The sequence below is a fragment of the Sciurus carolinensis genome, chromosome 1 (assembly GCF_902686445.1).
Source record: "Sciurus carolinensis chromosome 1, mSciCar1.2, whole genome shotgun sequence".
Taxonomy (NCBI): Eukaryota; Metazoa; Chordata; class Mammalia; order Rodentia; family Sciuridae; genus Sciurus; species Sciurus carolinensis.
Genome location: NC_062213.1, coordinates 129,528,979 through 129,549,892, shown reverse-complemented (window position 1 = coordinate 129,549,892; position 20,914 = coordinate 129,528,979). Strand labels below are relative to the sequence as shown.

At 35.2% G+C, this 20,914-nt stretch overlaps 1 protein-coding gene across 6 annotated transcripts in view; it reads left to right on the top strand.

The window, feature by feature from the left end:
- Mtf2 (metal response element binding transcription factor 2) overlaps window positions 1-5,090 on the top strand; it is a 56,479-nt gene extending 51,389 nt beyond the window's left edge. For all 6 annotated transcript variants that reach the window (XM_047555108.1, XM_047555117.1, XM_047555100.1 and 3 more), the window contains 4 exons: window positions 703-808; window positions 930-982; window positions 1,094-1,198; window positions 2,673-5,090. In XM_047555108.1, coding sequence (XP_047411064.1) covers window positions 703-808; window positions 930-982; window positions 1,094-1,198; window positions 2,673-3,030 — 622 coding nt within the window. In that variant the 3' untranslated portion in view covers window positions 3,031-5,090. The remainder of the gene's footprint in view (window positions 1-702; window positions 809-929; window positions 983-1,093; window positions 1,199-2,672) is intronic.
- Window positions 5,091-20,914: the final 15,824 nt, after the last annotated feature.

Sequence of the window (20,914 nt, the reverse complement as noted above, 5' to 3'; positions counted from 1 at the left end):
AAGATGTGTTCTGTATCTTGCTATTTATTTCTTTTTTTTTTTTTTTTTTTTTTTTCTTCTGTTAGAAGTGTTCTTGCCTTTGGCTTTATCTTTAAATAATGATTTTCTAAGTCTTAAGTTTGCCCTATGCCATTCATGCCATTCAGTGAAGAATTCTTTTATACTTCGTCCTTTACATTTGCCACCCTTGGCTTCATTCTCTTTCTGAAAGTGTCATTCAAGGAAAAAAAAATAGATCTGTATTGATAGTTACTATAATTTTAACATAGTTATTTCCATAAGGTTAACTACTAATTTCAGTCATATTTAGAAGTAACTTCTCAAAAATTGCCTCAATTAGAAACAACCTAAGCCAATTAATTAAACCTTTAAAAACTTTCAAAATACCTTTTATACAATATGGTTATTTGATGGTTGTTTTTTAAGTCTTTGGGTGGTATGTATATTCCAGAATTGAAGACAACATTTTTTTCTTTAAACCTTTCTTACTGTAAATCTTTCATAATCTCAAGTCAAGAAATATTTGTTTAAAATTAGAATGTATTATCTATGCCCTTGACTAAACTTGTAGATCCAGCTTACATTTAATGTGGTGTTTGTTAACATTAAAAGTAGAATGTGTATATATTTAAATAATGTAAAACCATTTTCTTTTGGTTTTCCTTATGCGGAGATTAAAAACATAATGGTTTTCTGTTTCAGAGAAGTAAGCAATGGAATAGAAAAAAAAGGAAAGAAAAAATCTGTAGGTCGTCCTCCTGGACCATACACAAGAAAGATGATTCAGAAAACTGCTGAGCCACCTTTGGTAAGAGTTTATTTTGATGTATGTTCTCAGAAAGGAAAAAAGAATGAAATTACTAGTAAGACGTTAAATGTTTCTGCTTACTATAGAATTGTGCTTTAAGTCTGTAATTTTTCTTTTCCAGGATAAGGAATCAGTTTCAGAGAGTCCTACCTTGGATTTACCTTGTTCTATAGGGTAAATAGAAAGTATTTTCTTCTTTCCTAGGGAAAGAAAGTTGGGGAGGGGATTAGTATTTCTATTGTTATGTAATATAGTCGTTATATCATTTAAATTCTTTTGTCTCAGGAGAACTGAGGGACCTGCACATTCTTCTAATACCTCAGATGTGGATTTCACGGGTGCTTCCAGTGCAAAAGAAACTACCTCGTCTAGCATTTCCAGGCATTATGGGTAGCCATTTTATGCTTTTATTCTTTGCTAATTTTCTAATGTATTTTTTTTTTTTTTTTTTTGTAAAGTGATGATTGAATAATTTTTTAGCTATTGAAGTTGATAATGTCTGTCTTTCAGCTCTTTGAGAGGCAGTTCATATGTGGATTCTACAAGTTAATTCATCTGAATATTTTTGCTTTTCAGAGAACAAACATTAAATTTTTCAAAGTTGTTAGGAAATTTGTTGTATGGACAGAGAAGAGGTATTTAGATTAGAGGATTTAGAGACTGCCCTTTTTCTTGGGCTTTTCAATGTTGCTATTAAAAAAGCATCTTACTGATTTTTTTTAAAGTAAGTTTGAATCAGGCATCTGATTTATCAGATACTGATAAGTCTTTGTCAGTTAAAGGATTTTAAATTTGGAATTAAAAATAGCAGTCCCCTTTTTAAAAATTTTATTTAACCCATCTCTTTAGAAGGACACATTTTTCTAAAACATCATGTCAGGTAAGAAAAGTGTAGTCTACTTGGGGTCAGAATCACTTTTTTTTTCAAGTTTTATACATTCTTTAAATTTTGTTCACAATTTAAAAACTGCTCTTTAAATAATGTAAAATTCTGAGTTCAGGAGTTAAAATGTGATAATGTGAGGTGTTTTTTTGCCCTTTATTTAATTCTTCAAATAATTTTTTGAGTTATAGGTCCTCTTATTTCTATTTTATAGTTCAGGAAACAGTTGAGGGTGTCAAATGATAAGTCCAGTGTTAACATGTATAACATGAGCTGGGTTAAGAAATATAATTGTAAAGTCTTTGTATTTAGCCGTCATGCTATATTCTTTTTTTTTTTTTTTTTTTTTTTGCGGTGCTGGGGATTGAACCCAGGGCCTTGTGCATGCAAGGCAAGCACTCTACTGACTGAGCTATCTCCCCAGCCCTATTCTTTTGTTTTAAGATCATAAAAAACAGTTGCTTGCTTTCTTTGAAGAGGCTCTCAGAGATCTTCTAGTTTAACCCCTTCACTTAATTCACTAAAATGTTTATTCTGATTTTATTATTGAAGCACATGGAACAAGGTCTTATATGTAGTTGATAGTTATTCAGTATTTGTTGCAGTGAATGAATAAATGAATGAATGAATGATTTTTGTATTTGCCTATTTTTTTGGATGATAAGTTATTTGAAAATATGACTTAAGGCCTTTTGGTAAGAATTTGCCTCATTGAACTCCTAGCTTAAAATTTGCCTTTTTTGTTTTTGAAAACTTAATAGTACCTAGTTAGGGAAGAAACACTATACAATGGTGATGGACTTTAAAGTAAGGAAAACGAAGTGATAAGTCATTTACATAGCATATATTGCTTTAGTTTGACTGATTTTTGTGTCAGCAAAGGTGTGTACTTAGAGTTGAGTGACCTCCAAAACCAGAGAACATCTGTAGGCAGAGGATGCTTTAAAAACTTGGACAATTTTGGCTTTTTCTGTTCCATAGATTATCTGACTCCAGAAAAAGAACTCGCACAGGAAGATCTTGGCCTGCTGCAATACCACATTTGCGGAGAAGAAGAGGTCGTCTTCCGAGACGAGCACTCCAGACTCAGAACTCAGAAATTGTAAAAGATGATGAAGGCAAAGAAGATTATCAATTTGAGGAACTCAACACAGAGATTCTGAATAACTTAGCAGATCAGGAGTTACAACTTAATCATCTGAAAAACTCCATTACTAGTTATTTTGGTGCTGCAGGTAGAATAGCATGTGGCGAAAAATACCGAGTTTTGGCTCGTCGGGTGACACTCGATGGAAAGGTGCAGTATCTTGTGGAATGGGAAGGAGCAACTGCATCCTGACTGTAGGACTGAACATTATGTTCACTGCACTCTCATTTTATGTAGGTACAGTTCAAAGCCCTAAAGAAGTCTGGCTTTTACTCTTTCTTAAAACAGCAAGAACAACAACAACAAAATCACAAAAGAAGATGATACTAGCCTTAACATGTACTTGTCAATGTTATGGATATTGTCATAAAAAGATATCTTTTACAAATCAAAACAGAGACTTAATTTTTTAAATCTTAAGATTTGTAGAATGTTTTTAGGATAGGATATTAAAATTGATTCAAACCCATGCATGGTGTTAGATAATTTTTCTAATTATTCCATTGAGTCAGTTTTTGTGATTAGTGGTTATCAGAGCAAACAGATCATGTAGATAGCACAAGACTTTGGAGAAACATTGTCTGTTTTGTTACCAAAATGTTGGAAGAAATTTATTTCAATACCTTTTAGATTTCATAAAGTGCAGTGTATATAATGCCTACTGAAAGACTGTAAAATATTGAAATTTTCTTTCAAGCAAAGTGTAAAAAAAAATATATTGAGCCTGTAAATTGCTCTGTGACTAGACTTCATTGTCGTCTTAATATATTCTTTGCATGTACATATATATACACATGTGTGTATATATATGTGTGTGAATATGTGACCTATGCAATACAAATTATGGGAATGGGCAGCTTTGGAGTATATATCCCATAATTCTTTATTTCAGGAATAGTTGCAGTATTTACACAGCAGCATTTCTTCTCAGGCTTTTATTGGGTGCTGTTGCTTGCTATGTATGAAGAAAAATGTGTCAAACAAGTTTAGTGTGTACTGAAGAAGGGTGTGAACAACAGTGTTCATGGGCTTTTAGAATGCTTTTCACTTTCAGTCCTTGTAACTCAGCTGTTCAATACCTAAAACAAATTCAAATAATATCAGCATCTCCTTTTATAAGTAACGTTTTCAAGTTTTCATGGCACATTATGATTGTAAATGTCTCTCAGTTTTAACAGTAAGTCTGTAGGAGTCCCGTGAAGATTCCTGAAATGTCTGTAGTAACTGTTAGTCATGTTTGAATAAGTGTAGTATGAACAAAGTATTTTATTGCACAGGGTTAACAAACAGTAAGTTGCCAGTTAAGGCTACTGCTGTTTTTTTTTACAACATTACCTCTTGTTTTTATAAAATGTACCAAGATTTAAATTGATAACTTTATTTTACATGTAAAAAAAAGAAAACAGTTTCTTTTATCACCAGTGTTAGAGTTGTCTTCTGTTTCTTTTTGTTTTGTTTTGTTTTCTTTCTTAGCCAAAGAGTAAACAGAAGAATATTCTTATTTTGGTGGCTATTCATTTTGCTTTTAAAAATGGTTGGTGAATTTTAGACTAATAATTGGGGAATTTGCCACCAAAATGAAAAATATATAAAGTGTAGTGATGACAGAGTGGTAAAAATGTGGGTTAGTACTTATTTATTCCATTAATTGATTATTTGACTGTTTGTAAAGAAAGTTGCTTTATTTCTTTAAACATCTTCAAAAGATGACTTTTTCTCGTCACATTATAGCCAAAAGAAGCAGAGAACTTCGTTGTCCTGCATTTGGTTCCTGGTTGACCAGGTATAAATGAGCTTTACGAAAGTGCAAATTAAAAACTGTCACTTCTGTTTACCTCCACCAAAACTTGATTTCCCCCTAGCTATTAATTTAAAGTTGCCTTTCCTGCAGCTGCAATATTTTGAATAACACACAGAGTTTGTGTTGATTTTTGAATGTTTGTTTATGTCTAGGGGTAATGGAAAATGTAAATCCCGTGTAACCTTATTCACTCCACCTGTATCATATTACTTCATTTTCCCCAAAGTCCTTGAATTCTAACTGAACACCAGCAGTATTTTTAGTAACTCTTTCTTTAACATACTTGGAAGACGATTTATCAAGCTGAACTGTCTTTAGTCGTAATTATTGTGAATGTCTGTTTTATTTTATCATGGTGGTTCACATGGCTCTGATGTTCAGTTTGTATTTTTGGAATTGCTTTACTTAGAATTAAAACAGACCAACATTAAATGTGTGTATTTTTTAAAGAGCTAATGAGTTTTGCTTCTGTATTTGCTTGAAAATACACACTAGTGCAAAGTTGACTACTTTTATTTAACTAGGGAGGTAAGGATTTTCTTATTCCACTGCAGATACATTTACTTGAATTAATCTTTATGAAACTTTGCTTTTGTTTTCTTCTTGCCCCCCATGTGATATTAGTAATTATTGCATGTTCATCTTAAATGGTCTTTTTTAAAAAATAAGATACTTAACCAGCTTCCCTGCTTATATTTGAAAGACAATATGTCTCTACCTTGTCCTCAAACTTCAAAAAAAGTTCCGTCTTCCCAACTATTTCTTTTCTGTTTGCTTACATAGAAGGTGTCAGGGTTCATGTGTCCTATTTTATCTAAAAAGCTTTGTCCTTAAGACTATAGAAACATATAAAAATAATATTTTATTCATTTTAATACCATTTAAATTCAAAATAAATACATTTTAATAAGTACTGTGGTATTAAGTGATAAACATGGATTCTTAGACTCTTCAATGACCAGACTAGAGCACAATATGAGTGATCAGAATTATTCTGTAAATTATAATGTGGGGATGATAAAGTCAGGTATTGCTATAGTCATTTTGTTAGTAAATGTTTAGTGGAAGCAAGTATTCAGTTATGTGTGAGAGTTGAGGACATCCCATTCCCATTTTTTTTTTTTTTTTTTTGCAAGTTAATGTGTATTTATATTTTGTTTCTATTGTATATATTTGGAAAATTTCTATTTATCAACATTGGGGTTAGAATTCTGTTTTGGACCAATTTATCAGGTTTCTACTAGTACAATTAAATTTTAGTTGGAAGGTGATCTGACTTAGTTCTAGCAAACTGTTTTTTCATGTCGTGCTAGTTGTTTAAATTATGATATGATGACAAAGGAAGATGTCCAGGCAATATTGGGTACTGGTTTTTAAAAAAGGCCTGTGTGGTGGGGGGAAATTTCCCTTCTTAATTATATTTGAGGACAACACTCCCAGAGTCCTCTTTAGTGTCTTCTATGGTAATTAATTAGTCATACTTTTTCCTCAGGAGAATTAAAACTTGATAGTTAAATGTAAAGTAAAAACTTGTGTCTGATCATAGGTGGTTTTCTAATTGGTAGCAGTTAGGAAACCAAATGTCTGCCTGTAAATTTGGATTTGGGAGATGATGTGTTAAGCAAACTGACTCTAACAATAATATGGGAGCAGATACAGTTTCTTCTTCTTCCTCTTCTTCCTCTTCCTCCTCTTCTTCCTCTTACTCTTCTTCCTCTTCCTCCCTCCTTCTTCCTCCCTCCTCCTCCTCCTCCTTCTTCTCCTTCTTCTTTCTTCCTTCTTTTTTCCTTCTTCCCTCCTCCTCCTCCTCCTCCTCTCCCCTCTTCCCCCCCCCCTTGTTTTTTTTTGGGGGGGTGGGGCGTGGTACTGGGGTTTGAATTCAGGGGCGGTTAACAAACCACATTCCCCAACCCTTATTTTTTGACACAACATTTTGCTAAGTTACCTAGGGCCTTTCTAAGTTACTGGGCCTGACTTTGAACTAGTACTCCTCCAGTCTCAGCCTCCTGAGTCACTGGGATTACTGGCATGCACCACTGCACATGACTATTTCTAACTCTTTTTTTTTTTTTTTTTGGTAGTAGGAATTGAATTTGGGGTGCTAATGACTGAGCCATATCCCAAGCGCTTTTTTATATTTTTACTTAGAGACAGGGTCTCACTAAGTTGCTGAGGCTGGCTTTGAATCAGCAATCCTCCTGCCTTAGCCTCCCAACCACTGATATAACAGGTGTGCACCATATTTCTAATTTTTAAGTTATAATATCAAAATGTCTTAGAGTAATAGCTTGATCAAAATATGCTATCTTTATATTTAAAAGTGGAATAAGGTTACAAACTCTCCAGCACACTTTTTTTCCTCTTCCCTCATTTCTACCCAACAAAATCCCTGTATGCTAGCTTCCCTTACATTTTCTCATAAAGAAGTGAGTAGAGAAACTGAATACTTAGTAATGCCATGTTTGTCCAACATCTTCAAGAAATGTGATTTTAAACCAATAAAACCTTCACAAATGATATAAAATACTTTTGGATAAAACAAAAAATACATGGTGTTCAAAATCGCTAGTCTACTTTTTTTCCCCTTGTATTTACTAAAAGATGTTGAACTGCTTTTTTCTCACCCTATGACATATCCAGAATGTGGGGGGTGTGATATATTAGCCTCAAATGGGCAAAAATTGGTTTATGTGGAGGGGGAAACAAATCTTATAATGGTTTGTGTCCTTCTGAAGTTTAACCCTATCTGACAAAGATTTTGTTTCTTATTTAATTATTCTTTCTATGTTTCCTTAGGTATTACATGAGCAGCTTTCACATTAAGGTTATGCACCCTGCACAAGTTATGAAACTATAGCAAATGGATAGTTATGTTTTGGAGGAGCAATTATTGATCTTGAAACATTTTAAGAGAGTCTGCACATGCCTGATAGCTGCCACTGGTTCCCTTCTGGATATTCTTTGGTATTTAGTGCTTATCTGTATAACCTGGGCTAGACAATTAAAACTAGTTTATATTTTGTTGTTTTGTTTTACCAAGGGTATTCAACCATTATGCACTAAAAAGAAAAATAATGTTGAAACTTTCTGAATATCTTGAAGCTTGTTAAAAAAAAAAAAAATTGGGGGAGGTTATATGCTAGGGATTGAACCCAGGGCCTTGTACATACTTAGGACTTTTTTTTTTTTTTAAATAGCAAGCAGAAGTTAAGCCTATACCCATTGGCCAGGAGTGGTGGCATATACCCTATAATTGCAGTGCTTTGGGAGTCTGAGACACAAGCATCACAATTTCAAGGCCAGCCTCAGCAATTTTGCAAAGCCCTAAGCTACTTGGTGAGACCCTGTCTCAAAAAGCAAAAACCTTAACACACACACACACACACACACACACACACACACACACACATACCCCTTTATTTTCTTTCTTTTTTTTTTTTTTTTTTTTTTTTTGGTAGTGCTGGATATTAGACCCAGGGCCTCTTGCATGCTAGGCAGGTATGTACCTCTGAGCTATATATCCTCAGCCTCACACTGTTTTAAAAAATTTGAGACAGGGTCTCACTAAGTTGCACAGGCTTGGCCATGAACTGGTGATCCTCCTGTCTTAGTGTCCTGAGCTGCAGGAATTACAGATGTGTACCACCACACCTTGGCTTTAAAAAAAGTTAAAAAAAAATTTTTTTTTTAAGTTGTAGTAGATGGGCACAATACCTTTATTTTGTTTGTTTATATTTATGTGGTGCTAAGGATTGAATCTAGTGCCTCACACGTGCCAGGCAAGTGTTCCACTGAGCTACAATACAACCCTAGCCCCAAATATACCGTTTTTTAGACAGGCACAGTGATGCACACCTGCAAATCCAGCCACACAAAAGAGGTTGTGGGAGAAAGACTGAAAGTTTGAGCTCAGCCTGGACAATTTAGCAACATTATTTCAAAATAGAAAGGGCTAAAGATGTAGCTCAGTGGTACAGTGCGCTGGGTTGAATTCCCCAGTTTAAAACATTTAAAAAAATATTTTTTTCAAGAAATGAACATTTTCAAAAGCTTTACTTCTCATGGAAAAAATAACATTTTTAAAAATGACTTTTTAAAACAATCCACTGATATTCTATATAAATCAGTAATTTGCAGAGTTTGGTATATTACACTTTATAAGTAAATTGATTACATTAAAATTAATGCAATTTAGGTTGAATAAAATAACAGCATCTAGAATTAGTGGTGGATTGTAATCATTGTGGGTTTTCAAAAATAATTTTTAGTTGTAGATGGTATTTTTATGTGGTGCTGAGAATTGAACCCAGTGCCTCAGATGTGCTAGTTAAGTGCTCTACCACTGAGCCACAACTCCAGCTCCATCAATGTTGTTTTTACCACTAATGAACATTGACATATTTGTCTTTAATATTATTAGTGGATGTAAGGTAATTTTTCCTATACAGAATTTGAGACAGTAGAAGCAGGGAATTTCATGAGAATTAGTGTCTTTGAAGTAGCCTTGCAAATACATCTTTTCTTTGAGAAGACATGGAAGTTTGAGGAGGTCAGGCTTTGTTGAGAGAATTGGGGGAGGCAAAACCTATTAACTCATCTAAGACTTAAAGAAGCTCTGTTTTGATTTGTTTTATTTTTATCGTTTTCCAGAATCCAGAAGTGTATTCTCTGACAGGTTCTTTGTGAAATTACATTAATTGTAATTTTATAGAACCTTATATCTACTCAACCACTGAGCCACATCCCCAGCCCTATTTTATTTTTATTTACTTATTTTTTAAATACCTTTTTAGTTGTCAGTGAATCTTTTACATTATCTATATGTGGTGCTGAGAATCTAACCTAGGGCCTCACACATGCCAGGCAAGCGCTGTACCACTGAGCCACAACTCCAGCCCCCCAGCCCTATTTTACATTGTATTTAGAGACAATCTCACTGAGTTGCTTAGCGCCTCCCTTTTGCTGAGACTGGCTTTGAACTCAAAATTCTGCCTCAGCCTCCTGAGCTTCTGGAATTACAGGTGTGTGCCACTGCGCCTAGTGTGTATCTTAGATTTTGTTATTTTAATTCCAGATGTAAATTTCCTGCTGAAGAATTACATCATTGGAGACCCAATTTTGATACCTCTTTATAAATCAATTTAATAACTTCAAAGCAATTTAAGGACAAACTTTAAAAGGCCTTCTTATTGAAGGGTTTTCTAGAATGTATTAAATATTTTATGCTTTTAATAACATTTTTGGCTTGATAATCTTTCCTACTAGAAATTATGAACTACTAGAAATTATTTCCTGCTAGAGATTATGAACATTTAGTATTGTGTTACTGTAATATGGTATTCATAGGAACTGGATGTGTTTCTTCATGACCTAGACTAGATGGTATTTTTATATTTGTTTTTCACATACTGTGGGAGTCTTCATGTTTGTTTATATTTATTCACAGTGTACTGAGTTGTTTTCTTTCCCACCTAGTTTCTAAACATAAGTAATCTGCTACAGACTAGAAAGAGTTTAATCAAAGTTTTCTGGAACAAATAGATTCTCACATAAATAAAAGTGCAAACCTCAGTTTACCTACAATTGTGATTTTTTTTTTTTAAGATTTTGGGAGTTTATTTCAAAGAAAAAGTAAATGGCTTTTTAAAATATTAACTACTCAAAAGATGGCTTTTTCATTTTGTTTTTCTTGCTTCCTACTTTATGAAATAGAAGGAGTTAAGGTTTTTAGAAAATTGGCAGCTGGGTAATTGAGATATGACTATAATGTAGTGTAGAGTAAGTTATTTTGTAGCTCCCTATAGGTTTTCATGTTTCTTTAAGATAACAAAAATTCCCTGGAAGCTGTAGCACGATGGTTTTTTTATTAACTGGTAGCTGGAATGAGACTATAGCTAGATTTGTTTAATGTATTCTGTGTGTTATGAGAAAGAATAGTGTTTTGCCTAGCATGAACCTAGGTAAAAGTAGTACTGCCAAGTATGGTGGTGTACGCCTGTAATTCCAGCTACTTGGGTGGCTGAGACAGAAGGGTTGCAAGTTCAAGGCCAGCCTGGACAACTTAGCAAGATCTTGTCTCAATTTTTTTTTTTTTTTTTTTTTAAAGATCTCTGGGGTTATAGCTCATCAGTGGAGTGCCTGCTTAGTAAGTCTAAGACCCTCTGTACAATCCTCACTACCACCAAAAAAAAAAAGTGCTATTTTAAAGAACAAGTTAACCTGACATGGTTTTATTACATTTGCAAATTTCAATCATAAGCCCAAAGGAATAGAGAGGAGATAGTATTTTAGCAGTAATTAAATATTTCCACTACTTACTAGTAGTGGTGTGAAATTGTAATAATATTAGTAATTCGATTAGTACCTTGCAAAAATTATCTGCAATTAATTGACCACTTGTCAGTTAATTATTATCTTGTCAACTTTCAGGATAATAATATCTAAGATAATAGTTGTTTTACTAAAGTTTATGTGATAATGTTTGTCAAATTTGGTTTGTTTTCAGAACTGTAGTTAAATAAGTCAGGAAAATGTATAAAGTTATGTGTATTGGCCTTTGGCTTTGTATGCAAGGTCTAATTTGTTGTAATTGGGTCAAACTATTTTTTTTGTCTTGGAAATTCTTTTTGAAAAAACTTTTTAAATTTAAGTACTTAAATTGTATTCAGTCAGACTCAAGTACCTTGAAATATAATTTACATTTGTTTTGGAATGCTTCAAAGAAAATATGCATTGTCTTTCATGTTATAATCAGTTTATCTGTTGATTGAAGATGTTTTCATGAGCAAAATTGTTTTTGGAATATGCAGGCTTTATTGGTTTAGGCTCATTGAACTTATATTTGTGTTCCTTTAGTGAACTGACTTTAAAAAGTGTAAGTGGATAACTTAGAAACAGCATAGGATCACAGGGAAGCACTGGATGAAAACTCTATACAGAATAAACAAAATATGAAGCCATATTTAATACCAAATTATATCCAAAATGTGAACCTTTACTGTTACGCACTTTAAAATTTATATTGTAGGGCCAGGCAAGGTGGCACATGCCTGTAATCCCAGCAGCTCAGAGGCTGAGGCAGGAGGATCACCTGTTAAAAGCCAGCCTCAGCAATTTAGTGGGGATATGGCTTAGTGGTTAAGCACCGCTGGGTTCAACCCCTGGTACAAGAAAAATAAGTATACATATACATATTTTATATTGTAGTGGAAATACCATCATAAAATAGAATTTCATGTTTAGTATTTTAAAAATTATAGTCTATATATGTAAAACTTTGTACATCTTTTAAAATTGTATACTTTTAATACTAGGTGTTTTATATTGAGAGGTTATGCTGAACTGAGTAAAATAAATCACAGCCACTGCTTGTTAACAAAATATTCATTGTAAGCAAAATATGATTTCAGTTAAACACCTGAATTTCTTAAGAACCTTATGGGCTGGGGAGATAGCTCAGTTGGTAGAGTGCTTGCCTTGTAAGCCCAAAGCCCTGGGTTCGATCCCCAGCACCACAAAAAAAAAAAAAAAAAAAAAAAAAATAAGAACCTTATTATTTCTGGAATTTTAAATTTCTCTGGGAGCTAAAAGGCTCTACTATTAGGGTACTTATATCAGTTTCCTTTAGCTGTTTCAACAGATTACCACAAACTCAGCATACAACAGCAGTTTATCTGACAGTCTTCTATAGACAGAAGTCTAAAATTGAAATGGTGGCAAGTTCTAGAGATTTCTGTCTGTCTTAGCTTCTGCTTGGAACCAACAATACTTGCTGTTCCTTGACTAAACATACTGCTCCAATCTCTGCCTCTGTCTTTACATGACTTTCATCTATTTCAGATTTCCCTGTCCTTCTAAGGAGGACTATAGCCATTGATTTTGGTGCCCACTTTAAATCTCTGGTGATCTCATTTGGAGATCTTTAATTATATTTGCAGAGATCCTGGTTCCAAATAAGGTTATATTGACAGATACTGGGAATTAGGACTTGAACTTCATCTTTTGGGGGGAACACAAGTCAACCCAGTAAAGTACTATTACAGAATTTTTCTTGGTATGTTTTCAGTTTTGAAAATGGTTTAGATATAAAATTTTGCATCGTTGTATTATTTATTCAAATTTAGCAGTATTGCTTTAAATGCTGATATTGTTTGACTCAGAATGTCCCCTAAAGACCAATGTGTCAAAAGTGTAGTCCCTAGTCCTTGCTGCAGTTGGGAGATGGTTGAACCTTTCAGAGGTAGGGCCTATTGAGAGGTCTTTAGGTCACTGAGTTGGGGGTAACTTTGAAGGCTGAACTCCAGCCTCTTAACTCTTTCTTCCTCTCTTTTGCTTCCTGACCATGAGGTGAGTGGTTTTCCTCTGCCACAGGCTTCTGCCATGATATGGTGACTCATACAAAGTAGTGGAGCCAGTTGGTCATGAACTGAAACCCCTGAGACCATGGGCCAAAGTCAACTTTTTAATTCAATTTCTTATGGCAGGTATTTATTATAGCAATAGAAGGCTGATTAACAATTGGTACTGTGGGGGCCGGGGAGATAGCTTAGTCAGTAGAGTGCTTACCTTGCAAGCACAAGGCCCTGGGTTCAATCCCCAGCACCCAAAACAAAAACAAAAACAAAAACAAAAAAACAGTTGGTACTGAGAGGTTGGGTCATTCCATGACTATACCTAATGATGTGGAAAAACCTTTGGAATTGCTTGGTAGGAGGAGTTGGGAAAAGTTGAGAGAAGCAAACTAAGAAATAACCTAGGATTGTCAACAGCGAAGCTTACATTCTGTTGGAGGCTTGGAAGATCAGAATGCAGATAAGAATGTGAATAGTAAGGGCACTGTTGATGGTTTCAGATGGAAATGATTTTATTGGAAATTGAACTAGTGGTTATTTGGTACACCATGGCAAAAAAATTGCCTACATTTTGTCCATGTCCTGAGATTGCGGGAGACAGCTTAAAGGTGACAAGTTACGTGGTACAAGAAATTTCAAGGCAGCGGTGTATTTAGGCAGTGGCATGGGTTTTATTGGCTGCTTTTGGCCACAGTTTACAGCAAGAATTGGAAGCAGAGGAAGAATAGGGGGAATGAGGAGGGTATGGAAAAGGGTGGGGAACAAGGACTGAAATGAAGTAAATCAAATTCCATGCATGTATGATTTTGTCAAAATGAACCCAACTACTATGTATAACTGTAATGAATGCTCTCATAAAAAAAAGAAAATTGGATGCAAAAAGGAGCAAATAGATTAGGGGAAATATGTGTTTTGACCCAGAAAGGGGCACAAAGGTGCACCCAAGGAGTGTATGACTGCAAGACATTAGTGCCATTAAAAAGAAACCAAGGGCTGGGGAGATAGCTCAGTTGGTAGAGTGCTTGTCTTGGAAGCACAAGGCCCTGGGTTTGATCCCCAGCACCGCAAAAAAAAAAAAAAGAAACCAAGTGCTTTCAACTAGGACAATAGAAAGGATGCCTTAAGGATACCTCAGAAAGATTTTCCAGGACACAGTCCTTTTGAGAAGAGTACCCTAAGAACCCCTTGCTCATCCAGGATCACCTAAACTGGCAAGACCCTCAGAGGCTGCAGCAGCCATAGTTTAGGTAGGCCCAGGTAAAGCTCACACCAGTGGCAAACTTGATCTGGTGTTACTGGTTTTGCAATCATATGAAATACAAGGGTTATGGAAGCCATGGAAACTCCTATTGAGATGTCAAAGGAAAACCTGGAAGGCCAGGAAATGTGCAGTAGGGTTTAAGTTTCGGCAAACAGCTCATGAGGGCTGTGCATAGAGCAGAGAGTGAAGCCAAAGTGGTACTAGGAATTTGAATGCCTGCTGATGACAGCTAAGTGCAGCATGCAGAGTCAGTTTGAGGGAGCTGTCCCTGTGGTCTGCTAACTAACAAAGCAGTAGGGGTGTAGCTGTCCAAGTACTTGGGAGTCCATATCCCACTATGGTATGCCCTGGATGCTAGACAAGCAGCTATGGAATTTAATGTCTACCATGCTGTTTTGGTTTTGGGTCTTTTTTTCTTTTCCCCCCAATTCCCCACTTTCTGGAATAGAAATGTTTTTCCCTGTGCCTGTATTTTAAAAGTATGTTAAAAAACTTTTTTTTTTTTTTTTTTTTTGTATTGGAGAGTGAACACAGAGGCATTCTTCCACTGAGCTAAGCCCCCTAGCCCTTTATATTTTTTGAGACAGTAAGTTGCTCAGGCTGTCCTCAAACTTGCCATTCTCCTGTATTAACCTCATGAGTCATTGGGATTACAGGTATGTGCCACCACATCCATCTTGTTTTTCATATCTCACATCCATCTTGTTTTTCGTATTTCACATCCTTCTTGTTTTTCATATTTTACATCCATTTTGTTTTTCATAGGGATTCACAGCTGAGTTTGCCTTGAGTCACAGAGACCACTTTGGGCTTGGACTTTCTAGCAATGCTGGAACAGTTGACTTTGGGGAATTCTTGGAGATGAACTGATTGCACTGTGAGATGGATGTAAGCTGTTGGTGGCCATGGGGTGGAATACCATAGTGTGGATCAGACACATTCCCCAAAGGCCCATGATTTGGTCCCTAGCTCCTGATGCAGTGAACCTTTAAGAGGCAGAATCTCTTGGAAGGTCTTTAAGACACTGTGGAGTGCCTTTGAGGAGAATAGTAGGACTCCCCCGTTACTTCCTCTGATTTGCTTTCTGGCCATGAGATGACTGGTTTTGCTCCATCATTTGCTCCTGCCATGATATGCCATTGCAAGCCCAAAGCAACAGAGCCAGAGATCACAGACTAACCCCCAAAGCTGTGAATCAAAATAGACCTTTTCTAAGTTGATTATCTCAGGTGTTTGTTATATTAACAGCTGACTCTCCCAAATGCCTGTAAGTTGCTGTGAAGAGAGATGAAAGATTAGGAGTCTTTTAAGTTTTTAAATGATGAAAGACATAAATATAGCTAAATTTGAGTTGAAATGTGATAATTACTATGGGATATTGCTTATGAAATATGGAATATTGCTTATGAAAGACTAGGGAAAGACTTACTGAAAGGATTTCCATTTGAGCTTGGCTTTGAAGGATGATAAAATTTTGACTGGCAAAAATAGGATAGGTATACAATTCAAGAAGGTGGAATTTGGGGGAGGAGGTTGAAGGTATTGTTTATAGAGTGGTACAGTATTAAGTAATTAGGACATAAGCAGCAGAGCTAAGCAACACTTGAAAACAGTATGTGACTCCAGGTGTCCAAACATGGGCTACATTGTTTAGAAATGAGATTGAAGGATAGGTTAACTTCAGTAGAAGCTAAGAGAGGAAAGCTCGGTTGAAAATGGAGTGAATTGAAAAGGCCTGGAGTTGAGAATGAATATTTCACATAGTATTGAGAGTTTGTGTTTCCCAAGATGCTACTAGGGGGAAAATGTGAAATAAATAACATTACTCACCTGTCATTTTCTTTGCTGGGAAGATTAAGATACCCATATACGGTGCACACCTGTAATCCCAGCGACTTTGGAAGCTGGGGCAGAATCGAAAGTTCAAAGCCAGCCTCAGCAACTAAGCAACTTCAAATAAACTCAAAATAAAAGACTGAGGATGTAGCTCAGTGGCAAATTGTTCCTAGGTTAAATCCCCAGTACCCCCTAGCCCAAAGGGGTCAGTGTGAGGACAGAAGTATAGCTGAGTAGTAGACTAGCATGCAGGAAGCCCTGAGTTAAACCTCTAGTACTAAGGAGAGAAAAACAAATCAAAACACCCCTTAATGGGATCAGAGTGGCAAGACCCTTTAGGGAAGGGAGAGATTACTTTTGCCTGGGTATGGAGGATATTTGGTAAACAATTATTGGGGAAGGCTTTATGAAAGTGGAATTTTATTTGTAGCATTAATGATATGAAGCTACCTGCTGAATGCATGTTAGGGAATTCTAGGGTGTAGGAAGAGTAAATGGCATTAACTACACACAGATGCTTGAGTTTGGGTAGTGTGTGATAATAAAGGAAAAAATCTGAGATGTCCTAAATTTAGTTACAAAACCAAAGGAAGGAGGAGAGAAGTTATTCAGCTAACAGCTTCAGATCAAACCAACCAAAGGGGAGAAAAACCTGCTCTATATTCCTTAAATGTATTTTGAAATCATTCACTCAAAACCCCAGGAGGATGACTGCATGACTATCAAGGTTCCTTTATACTCCAACCAATCAGTAAGTAGTAAGTACCTCTTATAGACTTCTCTCTTATCCTTAACCATCCCCTACTTTGCATTGTCCCCCTCCTCTATCTAAAGCCACTAGTTAAGAGGTGGTAGAGTCAATGAAAGCAATTTATGCATCCCAAATTTTCATTATAAAATACTCTGGGTTTTCAGATCTGATGGACATTTTTTTCCAACTGCTACCCAGCCTTGCTGATTGTAGCTCTGGGAACTTGTCTCAGCTGGCCATCCTTTTCAGCTAGCATCCTTTTATTTCAGAGATCTTCAATCTCAAGAATTTTAATTCAGTAGTGGAATGGGTGAGACAGGGGATGACATTTGGATGGACCTGACTGCTCTGCTGTTTTAAGACTAATTTGGCACCAGTATGTAAAATGGATTAAAAAAGGAAAAGATGTGAGATGCAAAATCAGGGCTAGGTAAATCTAGGCTGCAGGAATATTGAGAATATCCAAGAGGTTAGGGAGATTAGTTGCTAATACTGAGCAATTAAGGGGTCTTTAAATCTTGAGAACCTAGGAAGCTAATGATGTCATTAAACAGAGGAAACAGTAAGGAAGTTGGGTTTGGCTGAAATAAAAGGCTGATGCTTGCAAGTAATGGAAGTAAAGAAATAGAGTTAGGACCAGATTATGGCCAAGTCTGGCATACTTTAATAACTGTAGCTTTCGTTAGCTATTTCTCCAAAGCTTATGCTATTTATTATTAAAAACTTGACTCTTTATTAAAGCAAAGACCTAGAATGCTCAAATTTCTTCATGGTGGTATTGTGGCAAGTATGCAGAAAATTTTCAATAAAAGTGAGTTTTTTGTTTTATCTGATATTGTAATACAGAAAAAAAAATTAGAGCATATTTAGGACATTAAAAGCAAGCAAAACCAAGACCTATAACAGAAAACCATTGTGTTTTATTTAAAAGCTTATTCTGGTACCAGGTGCTGTGGCACCCAACTATAATTCCGATGATTCAGGAGATTGAGGAAGGAGGCTTGTAAGTTTGAGGTCAGCCTCAGCAACTTAGCAAAACCCTGTCTCAAAATAAAAGGTAAAAAGGGCAAGGATGTAGCTCAGTAGTAAAAGGCCCTTGGGTTCAATCCTCTCAGTATGAAATGAAATGAAATGAAAAAAATGATTCTGAAGCACAAGGAAATGTTTCCAAGAGATACTTCTGCAGTTTTCCAGAAGAGCACCCTTGTAGATTCAGAAGTCCATACTATATTTCAAAGTGGTGGTACATGAAAAGCAGGTTGTAACAAAAATCAAATCTGAGGGCTGGGAATGTGGCTCAGTGGTAGCCTGTCTGCCTGGCATGCATGAAGCCCTGGGTTCAATCCTTAGCCCAGCAAGTAAATAAAGATATATAACAGTGCTTCCTGCTTTGTGAAAAAAAGTAAAAATTATTAAAAAAAATCAAATCAGACTTTTCATAAAAATCCTGAAAAAACTCAGTATGCAAATGGTTTGGTTTTGGTGATGGGGATTGAACCAGGGCTATGCATGCTGAATACATTGTACCACTGAACTACATCTCCACCCCCCCAAATTTGGTTTAAAACAAATCAGGAAAAGACTGTCTTGGGAAGAAAAATTAATAATAATACTTATAAAATATTTAAGACATTTAGAGTGTAAGTAATAATGCCAGATTTTCTTTTTTGGCTGACCTTGAAAAAGGCATCAAAGGCTGAAATATTTCATAATATTCCAAAATTACATTATTTTGTCTTTCATGTTGGGAGGTAGTTTAGAAAATAAGTATTTGTGATAGTCCAGTAACTGTGAACACCAATTAAATATCAAAATAAGAATTTACTTCTCATAAGGATGCAGGTCTCTAATTCTAGATTTTCTTGTAATAGGCATTACTTCATGTGGGATAAAAAGTTCTCCCTTTCCTCATCTAAACCTGACTTATAGGAAACAATGCTATTTTGTTTCTAATCTGTTGCTTCTCTGCTTAAACCCAAATTGTTGTGTCTTGGCTGGCACTCAAATAATTAGTGAAGCAGTTAAGAAGAAATGAAAATGTGGTTTAGAAAAATAGGGCAATGTAAGCAGGGACAACAAGGGAACAAAAAGGTCTTGCTATTTTCTATGATATAAAAATAGTGCTCAGTGAAAAAAGTCAGACAACACAAAACATTCAAAAAGGCCTCCCAGTTGTACAATTCCAGAGGTGATGGCTTGTGTTCCTGTTAGTAAAAGGGATCATTCATTTTTTGAAACTTCATTTAATAATACAGTATGCCTTACCTTTGTATCAAGAAATACTGTTCTAGACATTGTGTGATGTGGTATCCTCTTCCTTCACAGTTAATAGGAGGTTTGCATACATTAAGAATTTTAGGAATTCTCAAAAATTTCTTATTCTGAAATATTAAATCTTGCTTTGGGTGTGTTGTGATGAATGTAGCATGTATTAGATTCTGTGAGGATATAAGAGTATTGTACCTTGATCTTGCCTTGGGTGGCCAGGAAGGAAATAATCTCCTTTGATAATACATGAACTATCTGCATAATATTTTCTAAACTTTTCCTGTTCCTCAGTCTAGATAAACTGTTCTTTATTATTTATTCTTTGCAGTTTAGCCAAGGATATTTCCCAACATTTTAAAAAATTTATGTCCCTTTGCAATTTAAGAATTGAGTATTTTATATTATACTTAACAAACTGCTTCTCAAGTACATGTGCTACATATGCTTTAATTTTGAGATTCCTTTCAGCAAAACCTTTATAGATGAAGGAATTGATCATCCCATGTTCAAATTTTTCCTTTAATGTGTAGCCACAGTTGTCCTCTGAAAAGTCAAGAATACCTTCTCTGTTGAGATTCACAAAATGATGACTATAACATTTGATAAACAAGTTTGGTCTTTCCATGGCATTGTTCTAATAACCACTTCTAATAATGGCAGTCTTAGTAATCATATATTATGATACACTTCATCATAGTATAACCTGTGGGTAGTATTTTAGAATATGGAATCACTTCAAAAAGGAAAAGGGTTGATAATTTTGTATTCCACGTGAAAAATGATTAGGCTCAATTCCTTCAGTCCCTAAAGAACTTAGTATTTCACCTTTCTATTTACAGCAATAACTAAAATCCTACTGATTTAGCACCTAAAATGACAGGTTTTTTAAGAGGTTCTTCTTGGTTTTATTATAGTCTTTACTCATTCAGAAATAAATATATCCCAACATATTAATCACTGTTTCAATTATAAAATACTTCTGCCCCAACATTTTTTTCCAGGTTTTTATTTTGGAATAATTATAGATTCATGGAAAGTTAATTAGTAAAAAAGAATGTATAGGGAGGTTCTGTGTTATTCTTTATACAGTTTGTTCCAATGGGAACATTTTGCATGTAATACAGTACAAATCCAGAAAACTGATGTTGAAATAGTTCACAGAGCTTATTCAGATTTCACTAATTTGTACTTTTATTTCATATAGATCTGTGTAACCACAGTCAAGAATTGGAACTTTCTACCACAAAGCTCCCTTTATACCATCTCAGTAAGTCATTTTTACCCCACAAGCTGGTTTCTGCCGTAGGCAGAAGATCTCTTAGGCATCTTTCTGTTTCTGCATTGCATTTTATGTTTGGGTTTCTGAGAGTCTTGTCATAAATTGAAGTCATCCCTAATCTTCTTTTCCTAACACCTAGCAAGCACTAATCTGTTTCCATCTCTAAGTAGAAATAATACTGTTTGTAAACTTTTTTCACTAAGCATAATTCCTTTGAGGTCAATCTAAATTGTTGCATGTATTGAGTTTGTTCAGGGCTGGGGTCCCTGAACAATGGTAGCTCAATGGTAGTCTATTTGCCTAACATGTACAAGGCCATGTTTGACTACCAGCAACACACATGCATGCACATGTGCATACAGTTTCTTTGGAATACTGCATAGTATTACATAGTTAAAACATATTAAAAAAATTTTTTTTTAAAATACTTTTTGTTTTTGTGGGGTTTTAAAAATACCTTTATTTATTTTATGTGGTGCTGAGGATCAAACCAAGTGCCTCACACATGCTAGGCAAGTGCTCTACTACT